This window comes from Mesocricetus auratus, unplaced genomic scaffold (genome assembly GCF_017639785.1).
Source record: "Mesocricetus auratus isolate SY011 unplaced genomic scaffold, BCM_Maur_2.0 Super-Scaffold_4256, whole genome shotgun sequence".
In the NCBI taxonomy this organism is placed as follows: domain Eukaryota; kingdom Metazoa; phylum Chordata; class Mammalia; order Rodentia; family Cricetidae; genus Mesocricetus; species Mesocricetus auratus.
This window is the reverse complement of record NW_024429182.1, coordinates 47,868,992-47,894,161: the sequence shown is the minus strand read 5'-3', so window position 1 is coordinate 47,894,161 and position 25,170 is coordinate 47,868,992. Positions and strand designations below refer to the sequence as shown.

The 25,170-nt window shown below is 43.0% G+C and overlaps 2 protein-coding genes across 14 annotated transcripts in view; one reads left to right on the top strand and one right to left on the bottom strand.

The window, feature by feature from the left end:
- Window positions 1–4,816: 4,816 nt before the first annotated feature.
- On the top strand, window positions 4,817–8,963 carry Mrpl16 (mitochondrial ribosomal protein L16). Its single transcript, XM_005063817.4, is given in 5 exon segments — window positions 4,817–4,978; window positions 5,230–5,295; window positions 7,066–7,214; window positions 8,312–8,461; window positions 8,463–8,963. Coding segments are annotated over 5 exon segments (756 nt in total). The 5' UTR covers window positions 4,817–4,923; the 3' UTR covers window positions 8,799–8,963.
- A 350-nt stretch (window positions 8,964–9,313) lies between these two features.
- Window positions 9,314–25,170, bottom strand: part of Stx3 (syntaxin 3) — a 41,535-nt gene continuing 25,678 nt past the window's right edge. For 2 of the 13 annotated variants that reach the window (XM_040747103.1, XM_040747105.1), the window contains exons 4-11: window positions 24,597–24,642; window positions 24,113–24,187; window positions 22,486–22,553; window positions 20,687–20,795; window positions 19,791–19,864; window positions 19,510–19,644; window positions 17,480–17,590; window positions 11,869–13,563 (exon numbers count right to left, since the gene is read on the bottom strand). In XM_040747103.1, coding sequence (XP_040603037.1) covers window positions 13,360–13,563; window positions 17,480–17,590; window positions 19,510–19,644; window positions 19,791–19,864; window positions 20,687–20,795; window positions 22,486–22,553; window positions 24,113–24,187; window positions 24,597–24,642 — 822 coding nt within the window. In that variant the 3' untranslated portion in view covers window positions 11,869–13,359. Of the gene's footprint in view, window positions 11,519–11,868; window positions 13,564–15,958; window positions 16,073–16,673; window positions 17,591–19,509; window positions 19,645–19,790; window positions 19,865–20,686; window positions 20,796–22,485; window positions 22,554–24,112; window positions 24,188–24,596; window positions 24,643–25,170 lie in introns of those variants that run through there. The other 11 variants (XM_040747102.1, XM_040747121.1, XM_040747137.1 and 8 more) reach the window with 10 other exon arrangements.

Here is a 25,170-nt window from a genome sequence, read left to right as displayed (position 1 = left end):
TTTATATTTTTATTTTTTTATCTTTTTAATTTAAATTAGAAACAAGCTTGCTTCACATATCAATCCCAGCTCCCTCACCCTCCCCTGTCCCCCCCGCCCCTCACCAACCCCTTCAGCCCCCACCCAATCCCCACTCTGCTCCCCAGGGAAGGTGAGGCCCTCCATGGGGGATCTCCAAAGTCTATCATATCTTCCAAGGCAGGGCCTAGGCCCTCCCCAATGTGTCCAGGCTGAGAGAGCATCCCTCAATGTGGAATGGGCTCCCAAAGTCCATTTGTATGCCAGGGATAAATACTGATCCACTACCTAAGGCCCCATAGATTGCTGAGGCCTCCTCACTCACACCCAAATTTAGGGTGTCTGGATCAGTCCCATGCTGGCCTCTCAGTCACCAGTCTGGGTTACATAAGCTCCCCCCTTGTTCAGGTCAGCTGTTTCTGTGGGTTTCTCCAGCCTGGTCTTGACCCCTTTGCTCATCACTCCCTCCATTCTGCAACTGGGTTCCAGGAGCTAAGTTCAGTGTTTAGCTGTGGGTGTCTACCTCTGTGGTATAGTGGTGAGCATAGCTGCCTTCCAGTTACATATAATTTTGCAATGCTGCCAGGAAGACAGGAAGGAAGATGTTTTCCCCGAGTGAGACGTGTACACAATTGTAGTTGTATGTGCCTTTGATTAGATGTGTGAGTGGCCTATGTAAAGTACAAGCACATGCCTAGTAAGTACACCACCCTCTTAAGACAGACGACCAGATAGACAGATCAGGCAATCTGCAGGGTGAAACACATGACTGCAAGCTCTACAAGCACGCAGTAGTTAGGATACCCAATACATAACACAAAGTTTTAAAGTAACTGATGGGAGATGTCATTCTGAAATCTCTCTCTTATTGGTTGTTCAATAAAGCACTGTTGGCCAATAGGAGAGCAAGATAGGTGGGACTAGGAGTCGAGCAGGATTCTGGGAAAGAGAAACACAGGGAGTCATCATGTAGCTGCCATAGGGATAAGAAGTCTGGAACCTTTTCTCCGGTAAGAGAAATACTTAGATTAACAATTATGGAGTAAATACTTAAGTCAGAGCTAGCCAGTAAGAAACAAGCAAGGCCAACAGCTTCATAATTAATACAGCCTCCTGTGTGTTTATTTGGGACTGATGTGGCTCTGGAACCAGGTTGGCGGGAAGGCTTCTCTCTACAAGTAACCATATTCTTTTTTTTTTCCTTCTTTAAGCAGTTTATTCAGGAACCTTGAAACCATATTCTTTTTTTAATTAGTATACATAAAATGGGTTTCATTATGGGGTGTTCATACTTCATTTTTATTGATCCTCTCCCCTGCCTCATGCCTAGCCCCCTCCCCATCACCTGCTGGTAAACTTCCTCGTCCCTCTTGTTCTCCTTCTGTTTTCATGTCACATATCTTTTCTTCCTCCTCAATACTCAAGACTTGCCCCCCCATTGGTTCCCTGTCTAGTTTCAACACACACACACACACACACACACACACACACACACACACACGTCAAAATAATCAGGGTTTGCCTGTGAGAGACTGAACAAGCAGTTTTACATTGATAAAGGAAAGGTGAAAACATCCGTATGAAAAACAAACTAATATACACACAAGCAAGTCACAAATGCTCAAGTCAAAAGCATGAGGGAAAGCTCGATATCACTCATCAGTGAAGAAATGAGAACTAGTCTGTCACACTGTGTGCTTATGATTCATTAAACTAGCCTGTCACACTGTGTGCTTATGATTCATTAAACTAGCCTGTCACACTGTGTGCTTATAATTCATTAAACTAGGGGATGCTGTCAGGCGTCAGCTTCAGTCTACCACTTTGCCCAGCCTTGGTTCACTGCTTTTATCCATTGTGGAGCTGATATTTTGCTGTTTGTTACTGTCACATCTGCTGCGCGGCCTGTGTCCGAGAACGTGCGGAGGGTGTCGGGTATTGAAAACACAGAGACTCGTTCAATGATATAAAGAAAACTTTAAACAGGCTCCAAAAAGGTTCAAGAAAAACTTCCTAAGAAAGCTCCCACCAGAGAAGCTTCTGCTCTCTCCTTTACCCTGGCTGGTTCTGCTCTGACACCAGAGGTGGATGTGTGTGGGTTTTTGAAGGTGCGGTTAGTCTCTGGACAAGGTCGAGGTCAGGGCGGTTTCCGTGGGAAGGCCTTTCCCAGGAACTTATTGTATCATTTTTAGTAAACATGTTTTTACTAAACATTGTCTTACAGCTGCCTACTCCCAGGCAGAAGGGGAAGTGGCCAGGAACCTATTGTATCATTTTTAGTAAACATGTTTTTACTAAACATTGTCTTACAGCTGCCTACTCCCAGGCAGAAGGGGAAGTGGGTTTCTGCTCAAGGTCTGGTGTTCCCACAGTTACTGCTATTGTATTCCCTCATTACTCTCACAATTAAAAATGGCAACTGCTAGTGGCTAAAGAGAAGGCTCAACAGTTAAGAGCAGTTGCTGCTCTTTAGGAGTACCTTAGCTGTGTTGCCACACCTATGGGCAGTTTAAAAGTCCCTGGAACTACAGCTCCCTCCTCTGGCCTATGTGGGCACCTGCACATGCATGCAAATATGAAATTGTCCCTCCTACTTACAGAGAACATAATTTCAAAACCTAAACGCTCAATACTACATAATACAATGCTGAATTAAATTTAAGGGGAAAAACTGTCCTTCAGATCAGTACTATTTTAAGTAGAGAGATTGCAGAGGAAATAGACAGGCAGAAAGGAGTCTCTGTTTCCTTGTTTTAGACTCTTCCCAATCAAGTAAGTTTTTTGCTTGCCTCTGATCAGGCACCTTGTTTACCTTCCTGTGTTGGGTAGCACCTGTTGTGAGATGAGGCACCTTGCTTACCTTCCTGGAATTGGTAACACCTGTTGTGGGATGAATTACATCTCTTTTTTAAACTGTTGGAGTCCTGATTCCTCTCTGGTCCTTTAAAATGTGACCTTTTGCAGAGATATGGTCTTTATAAAAGTAAACAAGTTAAAGTTATGTCCTTAGGATAGCTTTGTAAAGTGCATCAACGCTTTGGAAACACATGCATTTTATAGGTGTGTAGATTTGTAAGCAATTTCCCAGTATATCTAAAAGCATTATAGATTTTATTTACTGTTTGTCAAATTAATTCTTGAGGACACAGAGATTTAACATGACTTAAGCACAACAGACATATCTCATTTACTAATATCATTTGTCTCCTAAAATCTTGGATACAAATCCTCTTGTTCTGATTACAAAGCTCCAACCTCATTAAAAAAATCATGTGCCCAACTTTTCCAAAAAGATGATTATGTATTATTTCTTTTCCCTTTGTTTTTAATTTGTGGTATGGTCCATTCACTAAGGTCTCTGAAGTCACAGAGACCATGTTCAAATTTTCCATTGTAATGCTGAGAAAAATCCTATGCAAATAATTACAATGGCTTTGAAACAAACATTTTTAAAAGTCATCAGCTCATCACTAGGGCTCACAAGTTAATAAAAGCAGAGAGAAATATTGAAATCTCTACCTTCACTTTGTGTCTTTATTCTGGCTAAAGACCCAGAGATAAGTCACTGTCTTTAACTTTCCCTCTTGGGTTCCCTTCTTTTATTTTAATCATACCGTGTGTGTGTGTGTGTGTGTGTGTGTGTGTGTGTGTGTGTGTGTGTGTGTCTGCACCACATGCATGCGCGGACAGAAGAGGATGTATGATCCCTTGCAACTAGTGTTATAGACTGTTATGAGCCACAATGTAGCTGCTGGGAATTGAACCCAGGTCCTATAGAACAGCAGCCAGTGCTCTTATCTACCCAGCCACCCCTCCAACTCCTTCTCTTGAACTTCTTGAAGGGAAAAACTTGGAGACACACTGCTGCCCCTCTTCTGAGAAGATAAAGGCTGCATCTTGAAACAGAATTTATCTCTTATAGAAACAAATTAATTCTGTTAAAGCTTTGCCAGCTTGAGATGACTATGGTGCCAAACATAATTGAGGCAACGATCAACCAGACACCTTCACCAAGACTGCCTAATTATGCATACGTCTTAGCTGACTCCCTACCCTGGGCCTCTATTCATCCTCTATTTAAATTTAAAGCTGAAGGCATGGTGGAGCATGCTTTTAATCCCAGCACTGGGAAGGCTGAAGCAAACAGATCTCTGTGAGTTCGAGGCCATCTAGTCTACATAGTGTGAGGTCTAGGACAGCCAGGATTACATGGAGAGATTCGGTCTCAAAAAAAGGAAAGAAAAAAAAAGACAATAAATGAAGCTCATGTCAGGGCCATGAGGGCAGTCTTGGATAGTCACCGGGCCCCTTCATCTGTTGTTTCAAATGAAGTCACTTTAAATGAACAGTAGGTTTCCGCCATTACTTTCTCTTTAATTGGCATATTGGGGACAAGTGATCGAACTCTGTCGGGACTGTCCAAGTCTGGGCTTTTACCTTGAAAACTCCAGCTACAGCTCTTCTCGTGAATTTATCAGGACAAAACTCCGAAAGCGCCCAGTAAATAAGCCAATGACAATGGTATCTTCCTAATGTCCTCTAGAAAAGTGACATAAAGCAGCGAAAATTAAGGGAACAACTTTCCTATCAAACCTCAGGCTCTCACAGCTTCCTACACCAAGGAGAAAATCCTGGGCGGTCACCACGCAGGAAAAACTGGAGACCCCCACTGAAAGACGGAACGCTTTCTGGGTGTGGCTTGGCGCGCCAGACTTTTAACCTGGTCCGGAACCAAGAATCCAGCTCAACTTTCCTCCGCTTCCGTCGGGACTCTCTAAGGGAATGGGGTGGATGACGTCACTTCCGGTCTTGGGTGACTTCCGGCCGACTGAAATCCGGACTTCACAGAGGGAGGGAGCGCTGTTGTCGCCCGGAGAATCTTAACCCGGCCGCTCACGCGTGGCCATGTGGAGGCTGCTGACGCGCACTCCCGCGCCGCTCCTGCGGGTGCACTTTTCAGGTCAGAAGAGCTGTTTGGTCTTTTAAAAGGACGTTCCGCTGCCCGTCCTCCCCACACTCCCAAGTATGCGCTTACTCTTTTAAGACCTGCGCTTTCCTGCCGCCACCTCCGCTGTGCGGATCCCTGGGCGGGCATGTGCGCGAGTTGGTGCTTCGAGACCCTGCTAGCTCCCCTTGGGGCCCCGCACCTCTAGACACCTCTGTCAGGGATGATCCAGAGTGTACCAATAGTGATTTGGTGTGTCTTTTTAGATCCTTGGGCAGCCCTGCCCACCAGCGCTGGTCTGAAGACCCTCCTCCCGGTGCCGAGTTTTGAAGGTGAGCGCCTGTCATTGTCACTTTTTTCTCTGATGAACCTCAGCGGATGATAAAAAATATCCTAGGTGTTCTTGGTGCTTTCCGTCTTCACTGAGGGATTCAACAATTGTTGTTGAATGTAGGTAATGAAAGCTTACCGTGCTGACAAGCAGTGTTCTGAGAACTAGAGGCCAAGAGCGTAAAAGTTCCTCACCTATGCGGAGCAACTAACTCTTGGGTTAGTTCCCCAGCATCCTACACTGCTATGTGGCTCCTGTGATCTACTAAGTCAGAGCTAGCTCGTCATCAATTAGACTTGATCTTCTCTCTAAAGAGAAGATACATATATGCCGACACTTAGCAATAGTAACCAGGTCAGCTGCAACCCTGTAAATCTACCTTTACTCTAATATACTGAGATCTCCAAAACTGCAAACAGTCCGGGCATCTGAGGGTCTTCTCCACATAATTGTTAATGTACTGTGCGGGCTGGAGCAATGGCGCAGCAGTTAATAGCACTTGTTGCTCTTGCAGAGGATCCGGGTTCAATTCTCAGAACCCCACATGATGGTTCACAACCATCTATAATCCCAGTTCCAGGGGATCCATCAATAGATGCAGGCAAAGCACCCAAAATGCTCTTGGAAGTGCATACTAACTTGTAGATGAAAGAAAGCATTACCAAGTTTCGAAGGAGTTGCCCATAGAAGTTAATGGTGGCTTTTATAACTTGGCATTTCAGTTTTATAGTTCTACTGACAATATGATGAATCTTCGGGGTTTCTTGATTTGTTTATTTCTGTCATGAAGCCATACTTTCTTCACGTTTGATTTTTTTTTATTAATCACAATTATTTTTCCGAAGTTGCCAAATGAGGGTTAATACTAATCAGAATTCCTAAGTTGTTTCTCAAGAAAAATACAGCACAGTTGAAGACCATATTTTTTGTACAATATAGTATTCTGTACCCATTAACATTCAGAGGGCAGTGACTTTTTTTTAAGAACATGCTCCTGCTTTGATGTTTTAACTGAATTAATTGTAAAATGTCTATGCCCTAAGTTCCTCTTTAAAATGGAGATTAGAACACCACCTGCCCAATTATCTGTTTCTTGATCTAGGTGAAAATTATGTCTTCTTGTTTTCAATTTTTGTTTGTTTTTACTATGTTATTTTGTATGCGTGGGGGTACACTCGTGCCATGGTGTATATGTCGAGGTCAGAAGACAACATCTGGGGAGTCAGTTCTCTCCTCTCACCATGTGGGCCCTAAAGATGCAAAACTCAGGTGGGCAGGGTTGAGAGCAAGTGCTTTCTACCAGTTGAAACATCTCATAGGCCCCTTGTTTTCATCTGATCCTTCACTTTGTAATACCCCCGTCCCTTGTCCATTTAGTGTATGTAGTTTTCAAATATTCAAACTTTAAAAAAAAAAGCCCCAAATAGTATTCAGGCATCTGGTGTGGTGATGCACACACTTAGTCCAGCACTTCTTACAGGATTGAGGGTACACAGGGATCACCACCTGATCGCCATGAAGATTCCCATTACAGATGCTGAACCTAGAGCAAGGGGCTACTTGTTTGGTTTAGAAACATCTGCAGAAAGCACTGTTATAGTTGAAAGATTCCAGTGTCACTGGAAACATCCACAGGAGAGTAATAACCTTTGGGATTAATATTATTCAGTGACCTAAGACTTCCGCTTGATGGTGTGAATCTTTATAGGGAGAATGTAGGTCTCCCGAGAAGTGTAGCTTTGTTTATTCCTGGTTGCTTTTGCCCTGCTAGATGTCTCCATCCCTGAAAGGTCCAAGCTTAAATTTGTTGAAAGAGTCCCACTTGTGCCAAAAGTAAGGAGAGAACCTAAAAATTTGAAGGACATACGAGGACCTTCAGCTGAGGCCACTGAATTCACAGAAGGCAATTTTGCAATTTTGGTGAGTGATAAAAGAAATTAACAAAGTTTTCTGCTCTTTGAATTATACTCTCTTCATCCACATTTATTACAACTGCCACCCCTAGATGCTATAGTCCAGTTCCTCTTGAGTAGATGTAGATGGAGGTTATTGGGCACCCAAGCAAACATGAGTTATGTCTTTCTTCAGGGTAGGATTGAAATCAGCAGCCTGTACTAGATGCTTGAGAATGAGGATAGCATGGAATTCTGTGTAGAAGCCCTGTGATACTGTCACAGTGGATCTGATAACCTACCTGGTGGCTACTAAGAATCCACAGGCAGGTAGCCTGTACCACAAATATACACTGAGCAGATAGGTGACTCATATCTGGGTGAAATTGTGTAGAACAAAATATTAGTTTTTATCTTGCTATTTCAAAAAGTGTTTAGTTTAAAACTGTAAATGTTTATGCCAGGATCTCCACTTACTATTTCAGATGGTTTGGAACTATAGAGGGGGTGAGCGAGGCTACTGCGAAAGCAGGGAACAGAGGTGCTGCCTCACTTGCCCTATTAAAACGAGATCTTTTCAAACTTTTGGTAAAAGTGAAATATTCCTGCTTCACTACTTGTTGAGTGGTTTCCGTAAAACTTAATGACAGTAGTCTCACAAGTGGCTATGACGCAGCCAGAGTGGTAGCTGCAAATAAAGCCTTTTTCCGTGGCCTGCATGAGCGCTGCTGCTGCCCCCTAGAACCTTGTGTCCACTCTGCATTCCTCCTGCACCCTGCAAACACTGGCTTCTGCTCAAACTCACCAAGCCCTTTGCTCTGTTGGGGCATTTACATCTGTGCTTCTCTGGGACTCTCCTCTCGACTAGCTCTTAGCATTCCATCCTCAGCTTGAATTGAAGTGTCTTATCTGCAAAAAGGCCCCCCCTGAGCTCTCCTTGGGAGTGACTCTGCCCTTGCTGTCCTTTATTACTGTAACCAAGGTGTTTCCTCCACATTACTAGTCAGAACTTACGTTTATTTCAGGTGTCCCATTAAAGCCAGTTACTGTAAAAGAGGAGGCATAATAGACTCCATAAAAGATTTCTAAGTCCCCTTATGTTCTAATTTTCCTATTCATTTTTAGGCACTGGGAGGTGGTTACCTCCATTGGGGCCATTTTGAAATGATGCGCCTGACAATCAACCGCTCTATGGATCCCAAGAACATGTTTGCCAAATGGCGAGTACCAGCTCCTTTCAAGCCCATCACGCGCAAAGGTGTCGGGCAGCGCATGGGGGGGCGGTAAAGGTGCCATTGATCACTATGTGACACCTGTGAAGACTGGCTCCCTCATAGTAGAGTTAGGTGGACGCTGTGAATTTAAAGAGGTACAGGGTTTCCTGAACCTAGTTGCCCACAAGCTGCCCTTTCCAGCAAAGGCTGTGAGCCGTGAGACTCTCGAAAAGATGCGCCAGAATCAAAAAGAAAGAGAAAATAACAACCAAAATCCCTGGACCTTTGAGCGCATAGCCACTGCCAACATGCTTGGCATTCGGAAATTCCTGAGCCCATATGACTTGACGCAGAAAGGGCGTTACTGGGGCAAATTCTACCTGCCTAAGCGTGTGTAATAAAGGCACAGGAACCCATGTGCACACACTCTTGAGACCGAATCTGCATCTTCACTGTCTAGGATCTTCCGTGGTTCTTGGACCATAGTTAAGCACATGAGTAAGTGACTTCTGAAAAGTTGTGTCATCTGATTGTTCCTAATTAAAGTCTGAGTGTAACCTCAAGGTACAACTTCTCACTGGTCAGTTTCAGTTGCTTAAAAGATTAAGAATGATTTGGCCTAGCCAGCTGTGTACAGCATGTCATTAATCCCAGCACTCAGAAAGCAAAAGCAGGCAGATCTCAATTTAGTTCAAGGCCAGCCATGGCTATAAGCAAGATCGTGTCTCAAAAAAAAAAAAAAAAGAAAGCCTGGTAGAACTCTTAGTTTCTGCCTTGTACATATGTCCAGGACTAAAACTTGTTTTTACATCTCACAGCTGGAAATAAATGTGCACACTGCCTAGTTTGACATTTTGCTCACTACAAATGCATTTTTTAATAATAAGGGTAAAAATTACAGTACCTAGATTAGTAGGTTCAACAGATATTTATTAATGCCCAGCTACCCATCTTCTGTCATTCTCAGAAGGGGAAACATGAAATATGACAAGGAATGTACCATTTAGCAAAAGAACTAATAACAAAAGTTGAAACCTTTTGTGCTTACTAGGTCTGAAACTATCTAGCATTTTGGCTCCCTGTGTCCCTTCAGCATCTAAGGTATGTGGAGTACACAAGTTACTGCTGGATAAATGAGGGTCCCGTGTGATCCAAACTTCATGGTTCCAGCTCCATTTGTCCGTAACAAGATTAATCTATTTCTCTGAGCTAGTCAGTATCCCATATTCAAACTAAAGGAAACATGAGTTGATAGAAGTACTAAACCTCTTGCTTCTGAAGGTGGGTAGAAAACAGCGCACTGACAAAACATTGTTTTTCCATCCAGTTTCTTAAAAAGTAAGATCTCCACAAAGAACAGAAGTATTTCACTTATTTTCAAAAGGATATTTTTACTCCCAGATTTTTAATTTATCTTAATGTCTTCAATGTAATAATCTCTAAATAAATTATTTTAAATGGAAACCTTGGATTGGAGATGTGCTTGAACCAGTTTCTTGTACCTGTCACTGACCAGCAGTTTCTGCTAACACAGATATGGTGTGATCTGAAGTAATAGCCTGATCACATTTTTTTCCCCTTACACCTCCCATTGTTCCAGATCACAAAGTGTGCTGGTTTGGTTGGCTATTGGGAGCTGAATCATATTATAAACGTCTTTGTTTTGTTGGAGGAATAGATTTAGTTAATGAGCGTTCATCCTAAAACCAACCACCATCTCTGCCTCACAAATGAGAGTCTATTAATAGAAATCTATACCACCAATAGAAACCCAACTTCTATTTACCACCCCCCTACCAAAAAAAAAAAAATCACTGTAAAGTATATGATATAGTAATGGGGGTTGTGGCATTTTTGCATAAGCCTCTGATAGTAATAAACCATCTCAATAACTTAAAAAACCCAGCCTAAGAACTCATCTCTGAAATCAAAGCTTGACTACAAGTAAGCAAATATGTGAAAGTAGTTACCTATGCTAAACAGTAGGTACATGGTAGTGTTAAGATAGGCATGGTGCCGAAAACAGTCTATGCTTTCAAATATTTTTAGACCCTCAGGAAGGAAGCAGACATCTGGTTGGTTAAGGTTGAGGCCTGGAAGAGCCTTAAGAGTAGAAGTTGAGTACCATGATCTAAGACACAGACTCACAGAGTTCAATTAAGACCCTATGAGTTGGGCACTGTATAATACCCACCTCTTCACCATCATCCAGTATTCAGGCTCTCTGTGTTGTACCCAAACAGGGACCCATTATGCTTCTCTACCAACAGGTCTGCCCTGTAAAGACCATCTAAACCAGCAACATATTGCTATGCTTCCTGTTCCTTCACCCATATCCCCTTCACTTCTGCATTTTCATTAATTTGTTCCCCCTTTGTGTAATATGTAATAAGCAGTTGAGTGGTACCATGTGTTATACATTTCCTAATGAAAAGAGGCATAGCTGTTGAGGACTCTGAAGGGGAGAAGTGATGGCACCAGAGAGGTGGAAGATTGGAGATGCCTGTTGAGATTCCATCTGTGAGAGCAGAAGGAAGTAACAGAAAACGGAAAAAAAAAAAAAACCGTATTACACAGCATGGTATTCACGGCCAGGGTACCACCTCTCCTTTGCAAGGGTGAGAAACTATTCTCAAAACTGTACTGGCTTGTTCTAACCTTGGAAGTAAGGGATTTTAAAGTAAGGTCAATGAAAAACTTAATTCTTACTTACTCCTTTTACCACTTCCAGATACAAGGGCTCAGATTTTACAGGAGAAATGAACATCCCTTGCTGTTCAGAAGCACTATACTACCAGACTCAATCATGGGACAGACTTTTACCTTGTCTCCCCATCTCCCTCAATGACTACCTACTCCCAAATATTGTTCACCTACTTCTCTCCAAAACATCCCTTTCCTTGGTTTCTCTAACATTCACCTATTCCTGCGCCTAACCTCCATCCCTTATTAGGCAGTCTGGTGACAGTGAAAGCAAGCAGAATACAAGCTGTCAAGTAAGTGACAGCAGGCCTGACCCTCCCCAGACAGCTCACCTTTTTCAGGCAAATATGCCCCCAATGGTAGAGGCCAAGATGATGGCAAGGATAATACAGCAGATCATGATCATGATCTTCTTCTGCTCGTTGCAAGGAGAGAGAATTACATGAGAAATGGCATTACCATGCAGATATACATTCTGATGAAAAGGAGACAGCTACAAGTAGACATGGAAGAGGGAAGGAAGGGACAGGAAATGCCAGAAGGAAAATGGATGGATCTGGCTTGTTCACAGAAATGCTTCCAGGTTAGACTTAAAATCAGATCCACAGGATCTGCATATTGCCCTGTGTTCTGGATGTATTCCCAACAGATGGCCTACTTCCTATTAGAGCAAGTTGAGTGGCAGTTTCTTCTGGGGCACCAAAAGTCACCACATGGTGGCACCAGATCATCAAAGTCTTCTGCAGGGAGATGGACCCAGGCCTGTTTTACAATCAATATAAACTCATTTATTTTTAAATTAGCAATAAAATAATCAAGTTTACATTTTAAAAAATATGAACAATAATGGCCCTTCACATGTGGCATTCATTTCAAACTTTCATCCCCTGAACTCACTGTTAGGAGAGAGAAGGCCTGCACTGAGGGTTTTGTCCCCTCCTAGCTGGAGCTGTGTCCTGTCAGACATCACAGCCATAGGGAGGAGGGCATCCCTGTGGCTCTGTCTTGAGTGCTAGGTGACTAAAGAAAGAGCCTTTACAAAGGAAGCTCTTGGGCAGTGCCTGGATTGGAGTGTTTACCCTGCCCCACAAAACACTGAAGTTGGGGCTTAAATACCCTAAATCGGGGGTACTGGAGACCACCAAAGGTCTAAAGCTTACTACTAGGTAGCAATCACTACATAAAGATTTCCAGGCTGTTGCTTCCATGATAAGAATTATGGGAGATGAGCCTCCCAAGTCTCCCGCCAGTGCAGATAACATCAGATAGCTGTGGGATGTTCTCTGGACTACCCTCTTGTAGGCAGCAGATGGGAATCAATAAATATTACACTATGTATTATGTAGAAAATTTCAACAGGAATCAACTCAGCCCTTACTCCAAAGGTCTCATTTGATTCCCATCTCAGCAGCCATCTAGAAAACAAGCTTCGTGATGGCAAGGGGAAAAAAATTACATTTCTACAATGATTCACTTGAGGTAAACATATATCCCTTACCTGATTTTAGCCAAGCTGTTGTTTACCTTGTCACTTTTTTCTTTCTTTCTTTCTTTTTTTTGAGCTCAAGAGTATCTTATAATTTTCCTACTTTCTGAGAGGCAGACAATTATGTACATATCTCTCATACAGTACACTTGGAACACACAAATGACTGACACTTCAGAGCCTGAGACTGTAGCACCTTGTCCCTGGCCCTGTTGTAAATCTCTGGTTCTGCTTGGCCTCAAAGTAATGACTTCACAAAGCAGTTCTCTAACAGTGTCTAGCCAGTTTCCAGCTTCCAAGTGGAAGCATATTCCATATCCTCAGTCTTTGCCAATGGTAGCTTCAGAGGACTGTCATTCTGATCCCTCTGAGTAAACAAAAATGAATACAGAGTAAAATCTTAGGTGTCCCACAAGCTGAACTTAGAGCTTAATTAAAGGTGGCTTTCAAATAAGTCAACTTGTAAGGCCAAAATGATATCTGTTAATCCTCATGTGTGCAGGACATAGGACAACAAACTAAGGACTAGCATCCTGCCAGCTAGGGGCTCTGATCCAAGTCACACTACTGGCAAACTTTGAAGAACCCTTCTATTTTGTTAGTTACTCCCCTACAAAGTATATTCCAGGAGAATATTCCATGAGGTAGAAATACAGCGCCTCAGGCTAGTCTCACAGGGACTTTCCAAGGCACAATGCATAATTGACACACTAGAAGGAAGGAAAAACGGGGTTGCTTCACACAGTCCAGGAGGGAAGGTACTTCAGCTGCTAGGATGGGAGGTGATTTTGAAGAGAACTCGGGGCTGCATCAGGTAGGTTAGATTCCTCCAGGGGTAGATTGCTGAGCCAGGTCCAAGGGTGGTTACAAGGAAATAAAGGAACAGGTGCAACCTCGTTCTCAGGAAGGCCATTAGAACTCCGTTCCCATCTGGAGACAAGAGTGGTCAGGCCAAGCTGGAGTGAAATCAGGTTCTAAGAGAGGTACGGAGAGGGGCTGATCAGTATACAGGACAATGCTAAGGAATGAGGAATTAGCCACAAACCCCCAATGTGGAGATCAAAGATCAGAAAAGCCTACAAAAAAGAGCATGCAGAAGTCAGCACTAAATTGAAATAGCCCAGGAACAAACCCAAGGCTGCATTGTGAAAGAATAAAACCTCTACATCAGTGTTGCTCAACGTTCCTAGTGCTGCAACCCTTTAACACAATTCCTCAAGTTGTGGTGACCCCCAACCGCAAAATTATTTTTGTTGCTACTTCATAACTAATTTTGCTACTGTTATGAATGATAATGTAAATATCTGTGCTTTCTGATGGTCTTTTGGGGGTCACAACCTACAGGTTGAGAACCACTGCTCTCGGTAAAGGAGTTCCATGGTGGTGGTAGTGGAAGGGAGAGACTCACGATAGAATACATGTGACATGAAAGGTGAACAGAGAGCTAATGGGGTTGGGAATCCAGCAGGAGGCAGGTAGCATCAACAAAAAATACAGACCTAACATAATGAACCCCATTTGTATATTAATAGTAGGACCAAAAAATATCTAGGCCACTTACAGGTCTTTGTGCCACAAACTGTCACCTGTAGAAGGACATGGGGCTGCACAATCACTAGTTGAAAACACCTGTTGCCTTTCTGGCACATAGCAGCTCTCCTCTTGAATTCAAGCTTCAGAAGCATCCTATATCCAAATCCCCTCTAGGAGTCCTCCCTTCACTTAGGAAGCAGACAGGCACAATAAAAAGACTACAGAAAATCTCAGGTATTATACTATGGCTGATTCATCTTGAAAGTGATGTAAGAGTGGGCAAGTTTCTCCAGTGGCTTTCTGTAAGTTAGGGGCACTGATGGTGTCCCAGCACTGTAGCTGCAACTGCAAAACGTAAACCCAGATTGTCTGTCATGGGTTGGTATGGAAGACTGATAAGCCTCCACCTGGGAATACTGGCAACATGCAATAAACCACATATGTAACTTCAGAGCAACTCAATGCTGTGCAGTCTGGTTAGTCAACTAAAAGTAATAGTGTTAACCTCCTCAAAAATGAGTCCTCTACATTCTGAATTCTTGGGATTAGGAATGAGTATTGATAGGCATCATGAATTTCAAAGCATCTTTCATCTGAGGCTATGAAAAGATAACAACTATTACATCTTTTTGTTTTATTTTACTATATTCTGCATTGAGATAGTCAAGCCTGAGCACAACACTAAAACTTTATAAACAGAATTCATCAGGGACTAGAAAGATGCCAGGATAAAGATAAGGAATCAACCTATGAGAGCTTGATTGCCTCATCACTGATAACTCTCAATGTAAAGTTGAGCACTTAAGATTTAATAATCTGACCTTCAGGTCCCCCATCACATGGAAAGGGAGAAATGCAGGGAAACACTGGGGTGGGACCAGAGTAAAATGAAGGATCAGCCTGGTGTCCACGCCCAAGTTTGCACCAGCTCTCAAGGAGGTTCGTGCTTGTTACCTCAGTAAACTACGCAAAGCTGAGAGTATGTGAACCTGTCACATGTTTACAGAAATAATATTATAAGATAATTTCTCCTGTCTATATCTTATAAGCATTTAAAATGACATATTGTTTTATTCAGAAGAAAAAGAAAGTTCTTAAGTCCTAAGAACTACTAACTAGGTCATCTATCATGTTTGTCGATGTCAAGTCTAGTTTACTGGCCAGCTATATCTTGATAAATTTCAGTTGCTAGCCTAGAGTTCTCTGGCCTTTATAGACAACAACAAACAATACCTTATTTTATAAAGAGAAACTAAGATCTAGAACAGCACTCTTCTAGGCCCACTGTAAGCTGTGTGAGTTTGACCCTTCTCTAAGACTTAAGTGTTTCTACTTCTAAAATAATACTAGGTGCCTCATAAGAACGTTTGTGAGGATTCTGTTACATGCACAAGGTGTTTAGCAGACTCTGCCATGAGTTAACACTTAAAAATGGTACAAGTACCTCATTCAAGAGTCAACCACTCAGCCAAAGCATAAAGCTTCAGTTTTGTTGAAAAAACAGACAAGGAAAGCAACTAAGAATTTAGATGACAGCTCCCAGAATATACCCAACATACACCCAAACTTCCTGAGCACAGTCAAAATGAGGTGTCGAGTGTGCCAAGCAACAAGACAAGGTAGGAACAAAGTCTTCAGGCTACAAACAAAGACATGATCAATATCCTGCAGCCAGAACCCAAGAACGGAATTTTAAGAAAATGAAAAAAATCAAGGCTACCAAGAGTTTTAAAGCTCATTGTGACAGCCATTAGGAAAGAGTAGAATTCTGAAGTCCCAGACTCATTTCCTCAGGAGGAGGCAATCCAGAGTCCCCCAGACCATTCATCTACTTACATTTCAGTGCAGCAGCCCCTTAGGCCACTCTTACTTCAGCCCAACGGACAGTCCAATAATCAACGCTAAAATGCCCAGCAACACAACTACTACCACAATGATAATTATCAATTTCTGGAGAAAGGAATAAGAAACAAAAATAAAATCATTATTAAAAATTAATAAAATAGCAACTCATCCAAAATTCAGCACTTCTCATCTCTTTTACCAAGAAAAAAAATCTTCTTAATCCCAATAAAAAATGCACACCTCTCTATAAAAATGTTCTCATGTATATTTTACATTTCTTCAATTCCTTTTCGCCTAGTCGTCGAGTAGAAATATGGAGTGCCTACAGCTCTCAGTTCATAGGCTTGCATATGTGCACTCATGGCAATCGGTATCATGAGGTCTCTTAGCAGCACTTGACCAATCCATAAAACAGTAAGTTTGCCTTTTCAACAGGGAGCATAAAGATATCTGACATAGTCCTAACCACCAACTTGTATTCATCTGTCCTCTTAAAGTTCAGTATATACCTCAGACCACATATACTGAATAGGTGTCCAAAGTATGATTTAACATAGATTCAGATAAAAAAAAATAACTTGCCAGCTCCCTGAATAGTTGCAGAAGCAATAGAAGCAGTTAGAAGAGAAAGAACTAGAGAATAAAAATATCAGCACCCAAGAGAAACAAGAGTAAAATAGAGAAGTTGCCATAACTGGATGCTCACAGTCAATGCGGACAGAAACTTCAAAGTTCTTGAGCATAGAGCCAGGAGGGGCAGGTTGATAGGGTGGAAAGAGATGAATAGGTTGTGAATGTCAGGCCTCCCTCCTATACTGCTGAGTGGCCTGAAGTCAGCTGCATATCCTCTGACCCTCAAATTGCTTCATCTAGAAGTAGAGAAAGGAGGTACTTCCATGAATAAGTGGTAACTTTTACATAACAATTAGCATCTGTGCTAGGATCAAGTTACAGAAAAAGAATGGGGGACCAGGTGGAAGATGTTACCAAAGATCCAAGGAGCTGTGTAATGTGTTAAGGGGTCATAGGCTACATTCAGGAAATTAGTGATAAGACCTCGGCCATGTCTCCAGCCTACAGGGGTGCTCAAGTGTTGATTCTTGGGCCCAAAGCATGTGATAGCCAGATCCATACAAGGTACCCTGGGAAGGAAGGAAGTCTCTAGGAAAAACTATGGTAGGGGTTTGGAAGAAGCTGGGACAGAGAGGGGGGACATGGGCTCAAGGACAGAGGTATAAAGGTGACAAAAGACAGGAAGAGAAGGTACAAGCAGAGACTGAGGAGCTCACCCTCCGGGCTTCACTCTGATACTTCACAGCCTTTTTGGTATCTGCCACAGCCCGTTCCACAAAGCCCACTGACTGGTCCATGTTGTTCTCAATACGGTCAATCATGGCTCCCTTTCCCCAGATGCAAGATGTGGTGGCAACAGAAACAGACAGAAGGAGGGAGAAAAGGCGCAATAGCAAACAAAATGGACTCGCTTGTCTCAAGACAGAAGGAAAACCTCACCTTCCGAGCCTGACCCTGATACTTCATGGCTTTTTTAGTTTCATCCCGTGCCTTCTCCACATGGTCCACGGTGTGCATGACATTCAACTCTATGTTATCTAACATCTCACCCTGGAAAGGAGACACAGTCACACCTGTTAACCCATGCACAACAGCCCCAGCTAATGTGGTGAAGGGACCCAATAGTTTTCATGCCAAGACACACAGAAACCTTAGAGAACAGCCTTATGTTAAGCAAACATTTCCATTTCCCATGTGATGACCTATAACTCCCCAGCTTTAACAGTGGTCACTCATTCTATAAATCCTGGTAGGTCACTACTTCCTTGAGATCAGTACTGTGTTGAACATCTGAAGCAGTTTTTCGAGATGTTTAGTAACTGTGTAAATATACACAAAGACATTCTCTCTCTCATTTTTCTTTAAGTTTCCTATCACTTAAGCATATAGGGATGAACCAAAAAAAGAAAAGCTCCTATTTTTAGAATATCACCAGGATTCTGGCCCCTTCTTGGCCACTCAGACCCAAACCAAGTTCATTCAGCCTAAGATGAATTCATTCACTACTGTAAGACAGCACCTGGCACATAAAAGGTATTCAGTAAGCATTAGGTTGACAACAGTAGAAATTTCCATGCTCCTTAAGCAGTAGGTGTTGGGTTTACCCATGCTCATCTTCCCCTCAAAACAGTAGGTTTTTAATAAGAGTCCCAATTACTTTCCAGCTTTTACTTCCTATCAAGGAAGTTTGGTGACTTCAGTTACTTCCTGAGGATCTGAAATAGAGCACTCCCCTCACCCACCCAGACCTTTCTCAAGCCCTTTCTATCACTATAGGGTTCTCAATAAGCATAGCAAAGCACTTACCATCACTTGAAACTCAAACCAGATCCTCAGCAAGGCAATATGGTAGGAAAAAGAAAAGTGGGAATGGAGGGATTGAGAAAGGGTCTCAAAGGCCAGAAAGAGGAATGGGAGAAAAGCACCAAAACCAAGGGGCAGAGAACTAATGTAAAAAAAAAAAAAAAAAAAAACTAGACAATCAGTGCTTAGGCTTCAACTAGGTTCAGTGGTCTACCTACTAAGCAATTCTGTCCAGCTGGAGCACTGTGACCCTGCATGGTATCTAACTCTATCCCAAAAACCAGGGACAAACCACCTAACAGAAATGAAGACCATACGCAAACACTACTGAATTCCACCTGAACAGACATGCCTTAGGACAAACTGTCAAGTATCATAAGTGTTTCTATAAATATTCTTTTACTGATTCTTCATTCATGCCTACAGTTGATTAGCAAAAAAAAATGCCAAAAAGCTCAGAAATATAAAAACAAATAAAACAAAACTGGAAGAATTAACCTGCTTTTAAGTTCTACAGTGAATTGGAGGGAAAAATTTTTCAGTAAAATAATTCATATCAGTTAAACTGACTGTCAAGGCTTTGTCAGCAAGACTTACCCCTCCCCTTTTTCTTAAGGAAGGGTGGGTCTCATGTAGCCCAGGCTGCCCCTCAGATTTGCTCTGTATTAAAAGATAACCTTTAGCTTCTGATCCTCCTGCCTCCATCTCCCAAGTACTGAGATTATAGGTATATGCCACTATGCCTGGTTTATGCAGATCTGGACCAGAGGATGGCTTGGACCCAAAGCCTCATGAGTGTTAGGCAGGCACCCTATCAACTGAACTACACATTCCCCAGCCAAAGAACCCATGTCTCTACTTTTTTGGGGGGGAGAAAGGGAGTAAAAAGATGCTGGGTGAACTGGGCTCTTGTCATAACATAGGAAGCTTCATTACTTAACTAGAATCACTGTGATACTGAAGTAACAGTTAGAAATAACAAGACTGAGCTGGCTCAAATGCCCACACTTGATAAGAATGCACACCTCTGCCTCAGACACTAGAATTTTGTTGCTCCATGGTGAAAATTCCCTATTCTCTGCCCTACCAGATCTCCAAAATGTCATTTATGGTTCTCAAGGAAATGTGTGCTTTTCTCCCAGCCAGCTTTTCTCCCAGCCAGCTACCTGATTCTCCACCAGCATGGCGATGTCCATAAACATGTCATGGAGCTCCTTGATGCTGCTCTCCAGCCTCACGATGTCCTTGTGCCGACCCTCAATCTCACTGAGGGCTTGCTTGGAAATCTGCGAGTCGATGATCTACAACAGGCCCCATACAGACACGCTTGTAACAGACTGCCCCTGCAGAGCCCTCACACCCCACATAAGCTCCCTCCCCTGCACAGCTGCAACTGCAATGAAGCTCCCCCGTGACCCTCCCTGTCCATGGTGCCTCGGTCACTCACTCCAGAAGTGAAGATGGTAGGGTTACCACTCTCCAGCATCTCTTCCAACTCCTCATCTGTTGTCTTCTTGCCAGCTTTGTAACAAAAGAAATACAACATAAAATATAAGATCAAAGCACACCTCCATATGAAATTTCCTCCCAAACAAACACTGACTGCGACAACCCTATGACTCTTCTCATTTCTCTCCCAATTCAATCCATCTTGAACATTATCAGCAGTCAATCCCCACCCTTAGCACAGATTCCATTACTTCTCAGCTCAAACTGCTAATTAGCCCCATCCACCATACCACAGACCCCAAGACCCTCAAGACAGTGCACAATTTGTGGGCAGTCCTCCCTAAACCTTACACAGCAATTTCAAACATACCCTCCTTCCAACCCTGAACAACTAGCCACTCCTAATCAAACACATCTGCCTTTTCTTGGTAACATATTTTTCACACAGCTCCTCCCACTTGAAGCCATTTTGCCTGTAAGGCCTACCCTTCCATATCACTGAATTCCTAAACAATGGAACTTTGTCAGCTCTTCAAATCTTCACAGCAACTAGCACTACACCTTTGTTTCATAAATGTACTTTCCATTTAATAGCAAAATGATACAATGGGTTCTTAGGAGAGTGACTGTTTATTGGGTGACCCCTGCAAATATGGTAAGTGTTGGATCCTGTAAGAATCAGATTCCTTGGCTCAACAAATGTAACACTTCCCAATCTAGGATACCATACTAGAGATATATCAATCCCATAGCTTCTTTCCTGTGTTTGAGCACCAATCAGAATGCAGGGGACACAAGCAGCAGGGTCACTGTTGCTTCTCCCAGGACTTGGGATGGACAACCACACAGCAGGAAAAGGTAGGGATAGACATTGACCCAACTTCAAACACATACTAATTTCAAGCTGCCGTTGGATGCGCCCTTTGCTGCGTTCACGGAAGTCCACCTGAGCCTCGTTGTACTTTGTCATCACTTCCACAAACTTCCGGGAGAGGACGGAATGCTACAGAAACAATGTTAAATGAGCAGACCCCAGGAGATGGCGTAAAACTCTGTCCCACCCCAACACAGCCTAGTCTACAGCAGCCTGGACTTGAAACCAAAAGACAAAATACAAAACCCACATTTGCTTTCCTTATTTGGTGCTATGGGAAGAGTCCGCTGCCACTTTCCATGCGCAATCTCCACTACCCATTTCCTCCTTTACTGAACTCATATCATAGTTTTTTTTTTGTTTTGTTTTGTTTTGTTTTTAGTCAAAAGGAGAGATCACTGAGAAGTTGAGAGCCCAGTAGCAATTTTCCACCACAGCCTTGGCTAAAGTAGTCAGGCACCCTTCCCACAAGCAGTTCTTACCTGAACTGACCTCACTATTCCTTACTTACAAATAGACATTTGCTCTCAACAGACCTTCCTAATAATTTTAATCCCTTGCCCAACTCACAGCAGCAAGCCCTACTGATATCTTTTCGTTAAAACCAAATGCACTGTTTCATGTAAATTCGAACTAAATCATTGCAAAAGCCTCTTGCCTCTTCCCCACTCGCATCCAAAAGACTATCACAGCCCCCAGCATGCTGTGTAATCTGAAACAAATGACTGTCAGCTACTGGATCACATCCAAATTCCCTCAACTAGTACTTAAAGACCTTTGGGCCAGGCGGTGGTGGTGCACACCTTTAATCCCAGCACTCGGGAGGCAGAGGCAGGCGGATGTCTGTGAGTTCCAGGCCGGGCTCGACCGACAGCCTCCGAAACAATACAGAGAAACCCTGTCTCGTAAAAACAAAAAAAAAAAAAACAAAAAAAAAAGACCTTTGGAATGTGATACTAAATTGCCTGCTGGAAAGTCAGCATCTATTACCCAGCAACAAGCTCCTTTCTCAAGAGAAGTTACTCCCATTGTACCTATCCTATACTCATCCCCCTGCCTCTGCCACTGCCTTCCCTGCCACTGCTACCAGCACCACTCTCTACTGCCAGCATGCACACACACAATCATACTCATCCCTGATCCTATTTCTTATTTCCTCTCAAAACAGGGAAGCTCTGCCTCCAGAGCCCGTCTATACGGCACTCGTGCTTACCCAAGGCCCAGCTTCTCTAGCTACCCCCGGTTCTCCAAGAAGTCATTCAGTTGAGGAGACAACCATATGTTCAACCATGTCTTCTTACATTGTTCTCCTGCTATACAGTAGTTATTTACTACACCACCTAAACATCATGTCAGGGTCCTCCCTCCTCGTTTTCCTTGTTTTTTAATGTTCTCATGCTATAGCTCAGGCAGGGTAGCCTTGAAGTCTTGGCAGTCCTCTTGCCTCTACCTCCTAAAGATTGGGTTATGCTTTGTGTTAGTTCTCATAGCACAAAGATCACGTTTTTGATAACTCCAAAGTGTCTGACTCCAAACTGAACAACTACTAACCAACAATCTTTCTTTGCCTATAAAACAATGGGGTGCTGAAGCTGAGTTCTAAAGAATCTAGGGAAGTATTTTAATTGCCTCCTTTGGATGTGAGAGAAGGGCCAAAAGGAAACAATGGGTCCTGACCACTGCTTCAACCTGGATGGCTCCCTTTTCCCAGCTCCTCAATCTGTGTTCCAGTACAATAGAATGTCCAATACAATGCACAACAGTGAAAAATAATTAAAAGAATAGTAAAAAATGACTGTTAAACCAGGAACAAAGATACCTGGGACTTTCGGATGCGAAGGTCTGCTGATGACCGGACATCATCTTCTTCAATATGCTTCTCCATGCCTGGAGTGAGAGGGTTATTCTAGCAACACGTCTGTCCTTCCTTCCACAAAGTATCCTACCCACCAGATTCCTTACCTATCCTCACACACGGAGGCCACGAAGGTGGACTACCCACCAGATTCCTTACCTATCCTCACACACAGAGGCCACGAAGGTGGACAACCGAGAGGTACAATTGCAAAAAGTTAATGTCCACTCCCATGAGCTGCACACGAGCTCTCACTGGCCTATGCTATTGTCAAGTCTCAGCAACACAGCAGCAGTTCAGTCCGGGCCATCAAGGGACTGAGACTCAAACTCTTACCCTGCCATGGACTAGCAGTGTGACATGGGGAAAACCATGTAGTCTCTTTCAACCACCTGTCCTCTTCTTTATAAGATGGGAAAGATAGTAATACAATCCGAGCACCCTTTATGCGAAATGCTTAGAACCAGGAGTGTTTGAGATTTTATGAACACTTGCAATATTTGCATATATATAATTTTGGGGATGGCACAAAGGACTCATTTGTCTTTCATATATACCTTTAAGCTTGGAGATACCTTTGTACCAATTTTCTAGTGCACTTGTGAGGTTAGGTGTGAAATTTTCTACTTACAGTATCGTGAATGCTCAAAAAGTTTCAGATTTTAGAGTACTTTGAATTTGGAAACTTTGGATTAAGGATGCTCAACCTGAACCTCCTTAGAATACCATGTAAAAATCAAATACACTACTTGTCACAGGGCAATCACATTATCATTATCTTCAGAAGCTGTCTTCCTCTCCATACCCATTAAAATAACTGTTGTAATTTATTGGAGAGGAAGAAGTCACCCAGATTTCCTCTCTTACCAATAGCACACACTCAACAAGCATTGTAAATGGGAGCATGGACTGCGGCTGTGGAACTAAGCAAGCATTTGAGATATCCAATAGGACTGGGTATATGACAGTGGCTTTACTGAGATGTGCTCCAAAACTAGGGAAGGAGGGAGGAATGAGAAGGTACACAGTAAGGAATGTCTGCTGGCCAAATGGAAAACCCTGTACCTATGCCTCTGCAGTTACTTCTCTAATATATGCGGGTGCTGGGGAACCAGGGAACAGAAGGACTAAGCTAAAATAATCACAACAGCAGTGGAAAGCACATTCTTCTGTTTTTGTTTTGGCTGGGTTGGTTCGTTTGCTTTTCAAAACAGGGTTTCTGTGTGTGACCCTCGCTGTCCCAGAACTTTCTCTGTAGACCAGGCCAGCTTTGAACTCACAGAGATCTACCTGCCTCTGCCTCCCGAGTGCTGGGGTTAAAGGCATGGGGACACCAATGCACCTTGGAAAGTACATTTTAACTCCCACTTCCTCACTTCAGTTCTGGACATTTTCAATTGCAGTGAGAATTCAAGTGCCGATGAGTGTCTAAGGATTTACTAGGTCAGTCCAGAGACACTGCCCAAGCCTCCAGTAAAAATGGGACATGTGATGTCACCCTCACTGAGATGACTGGCAGTTGAAAAGTGAGCCCTGAGAAGCTGCATCTGGTTGTGGTAGAGACTGGCTTATTCCTGTGTTTCCTTCTTACTCTTCAGCTTGTTCCGGACGTTGTTGGCCCTTTTCTTGATCTCACTCGTGAGCTGTTCAAGGTCATCTTTGGTTTCTGGGTAAACATAAGAGGTAGGCTCAGTTAGAAAAGAGGATGAACAGCCTCTCATAAGCTGCCACCACAGTGTTCATTTCAGTGCGCTATCCAGAATCTACCACCGTAGATGTGACTGTGTCACAGAGAAATGGTTTTTGTTTGTTTGGTTGGTTTTTGTTTGTTTTTTAAAGCATTTCATACTGAGGGAATGGCACAGCAGTAGATCACATGCTTAGCATGCACCAAGTCCTGGGTTCAATCCCTCACATCCAAAATAAATTATTAATTAACTAAATAAAAGGCATTTTCCAGGCACCCCACCCCAGACCTAAAGAACCAAATACCCCAGGGTCAGAGCCTAGGATCTGCTTAATTTAATAAGCCTCCCCAATCCCAGTCATGCTTTTAGAGGAATTAACTCGTTTACCATGTGTGCTCAATCTCAGGACATAGGAGAGGAGTCTACAGACGCTCTGGGGAAAAGAAATTTCAACCAAAGCCCATTAACTCAAATGAGGCAAGTATTTATGATGTACTTATTACATGCCTAGAACTGTCCCAGCTGATGCATGGAGCACTGTACTCATGGTGGGTTTATGAAGCAAAATCAAAAAGAGCTAGTACCTTTCATTCCAGAGCCATCACTCAGTTCCAAATGAGTGTAACTGAGTGAGAAACTAAGGGACCAGATATAGATTCAGCCTTCCAGGGGCTGAGCCTGACAGGAGTTGAATAGGGAGTACATCAGAAGTCTTGATGTGTAACACTAGATACGGTTTAAGTTCTGAGCAAGGTGTGCATGGGATGTTTAAGGAGAACCTTAGCACAGCCTTGGGGATCTGGAAGAGCCCCTAACAGCTCTTGGTTGGTTGGTTGGTTGGTTGGTTGGTTGGTTGGTTGGTTGGTTGGTTTAAAAGAAAGACTATACGTTAGCGAGGTGGCCAAGGAAACTGAGAGCAGGAATGCCAAGGAAAGGACATATAAAGAACATGAGGGAATAA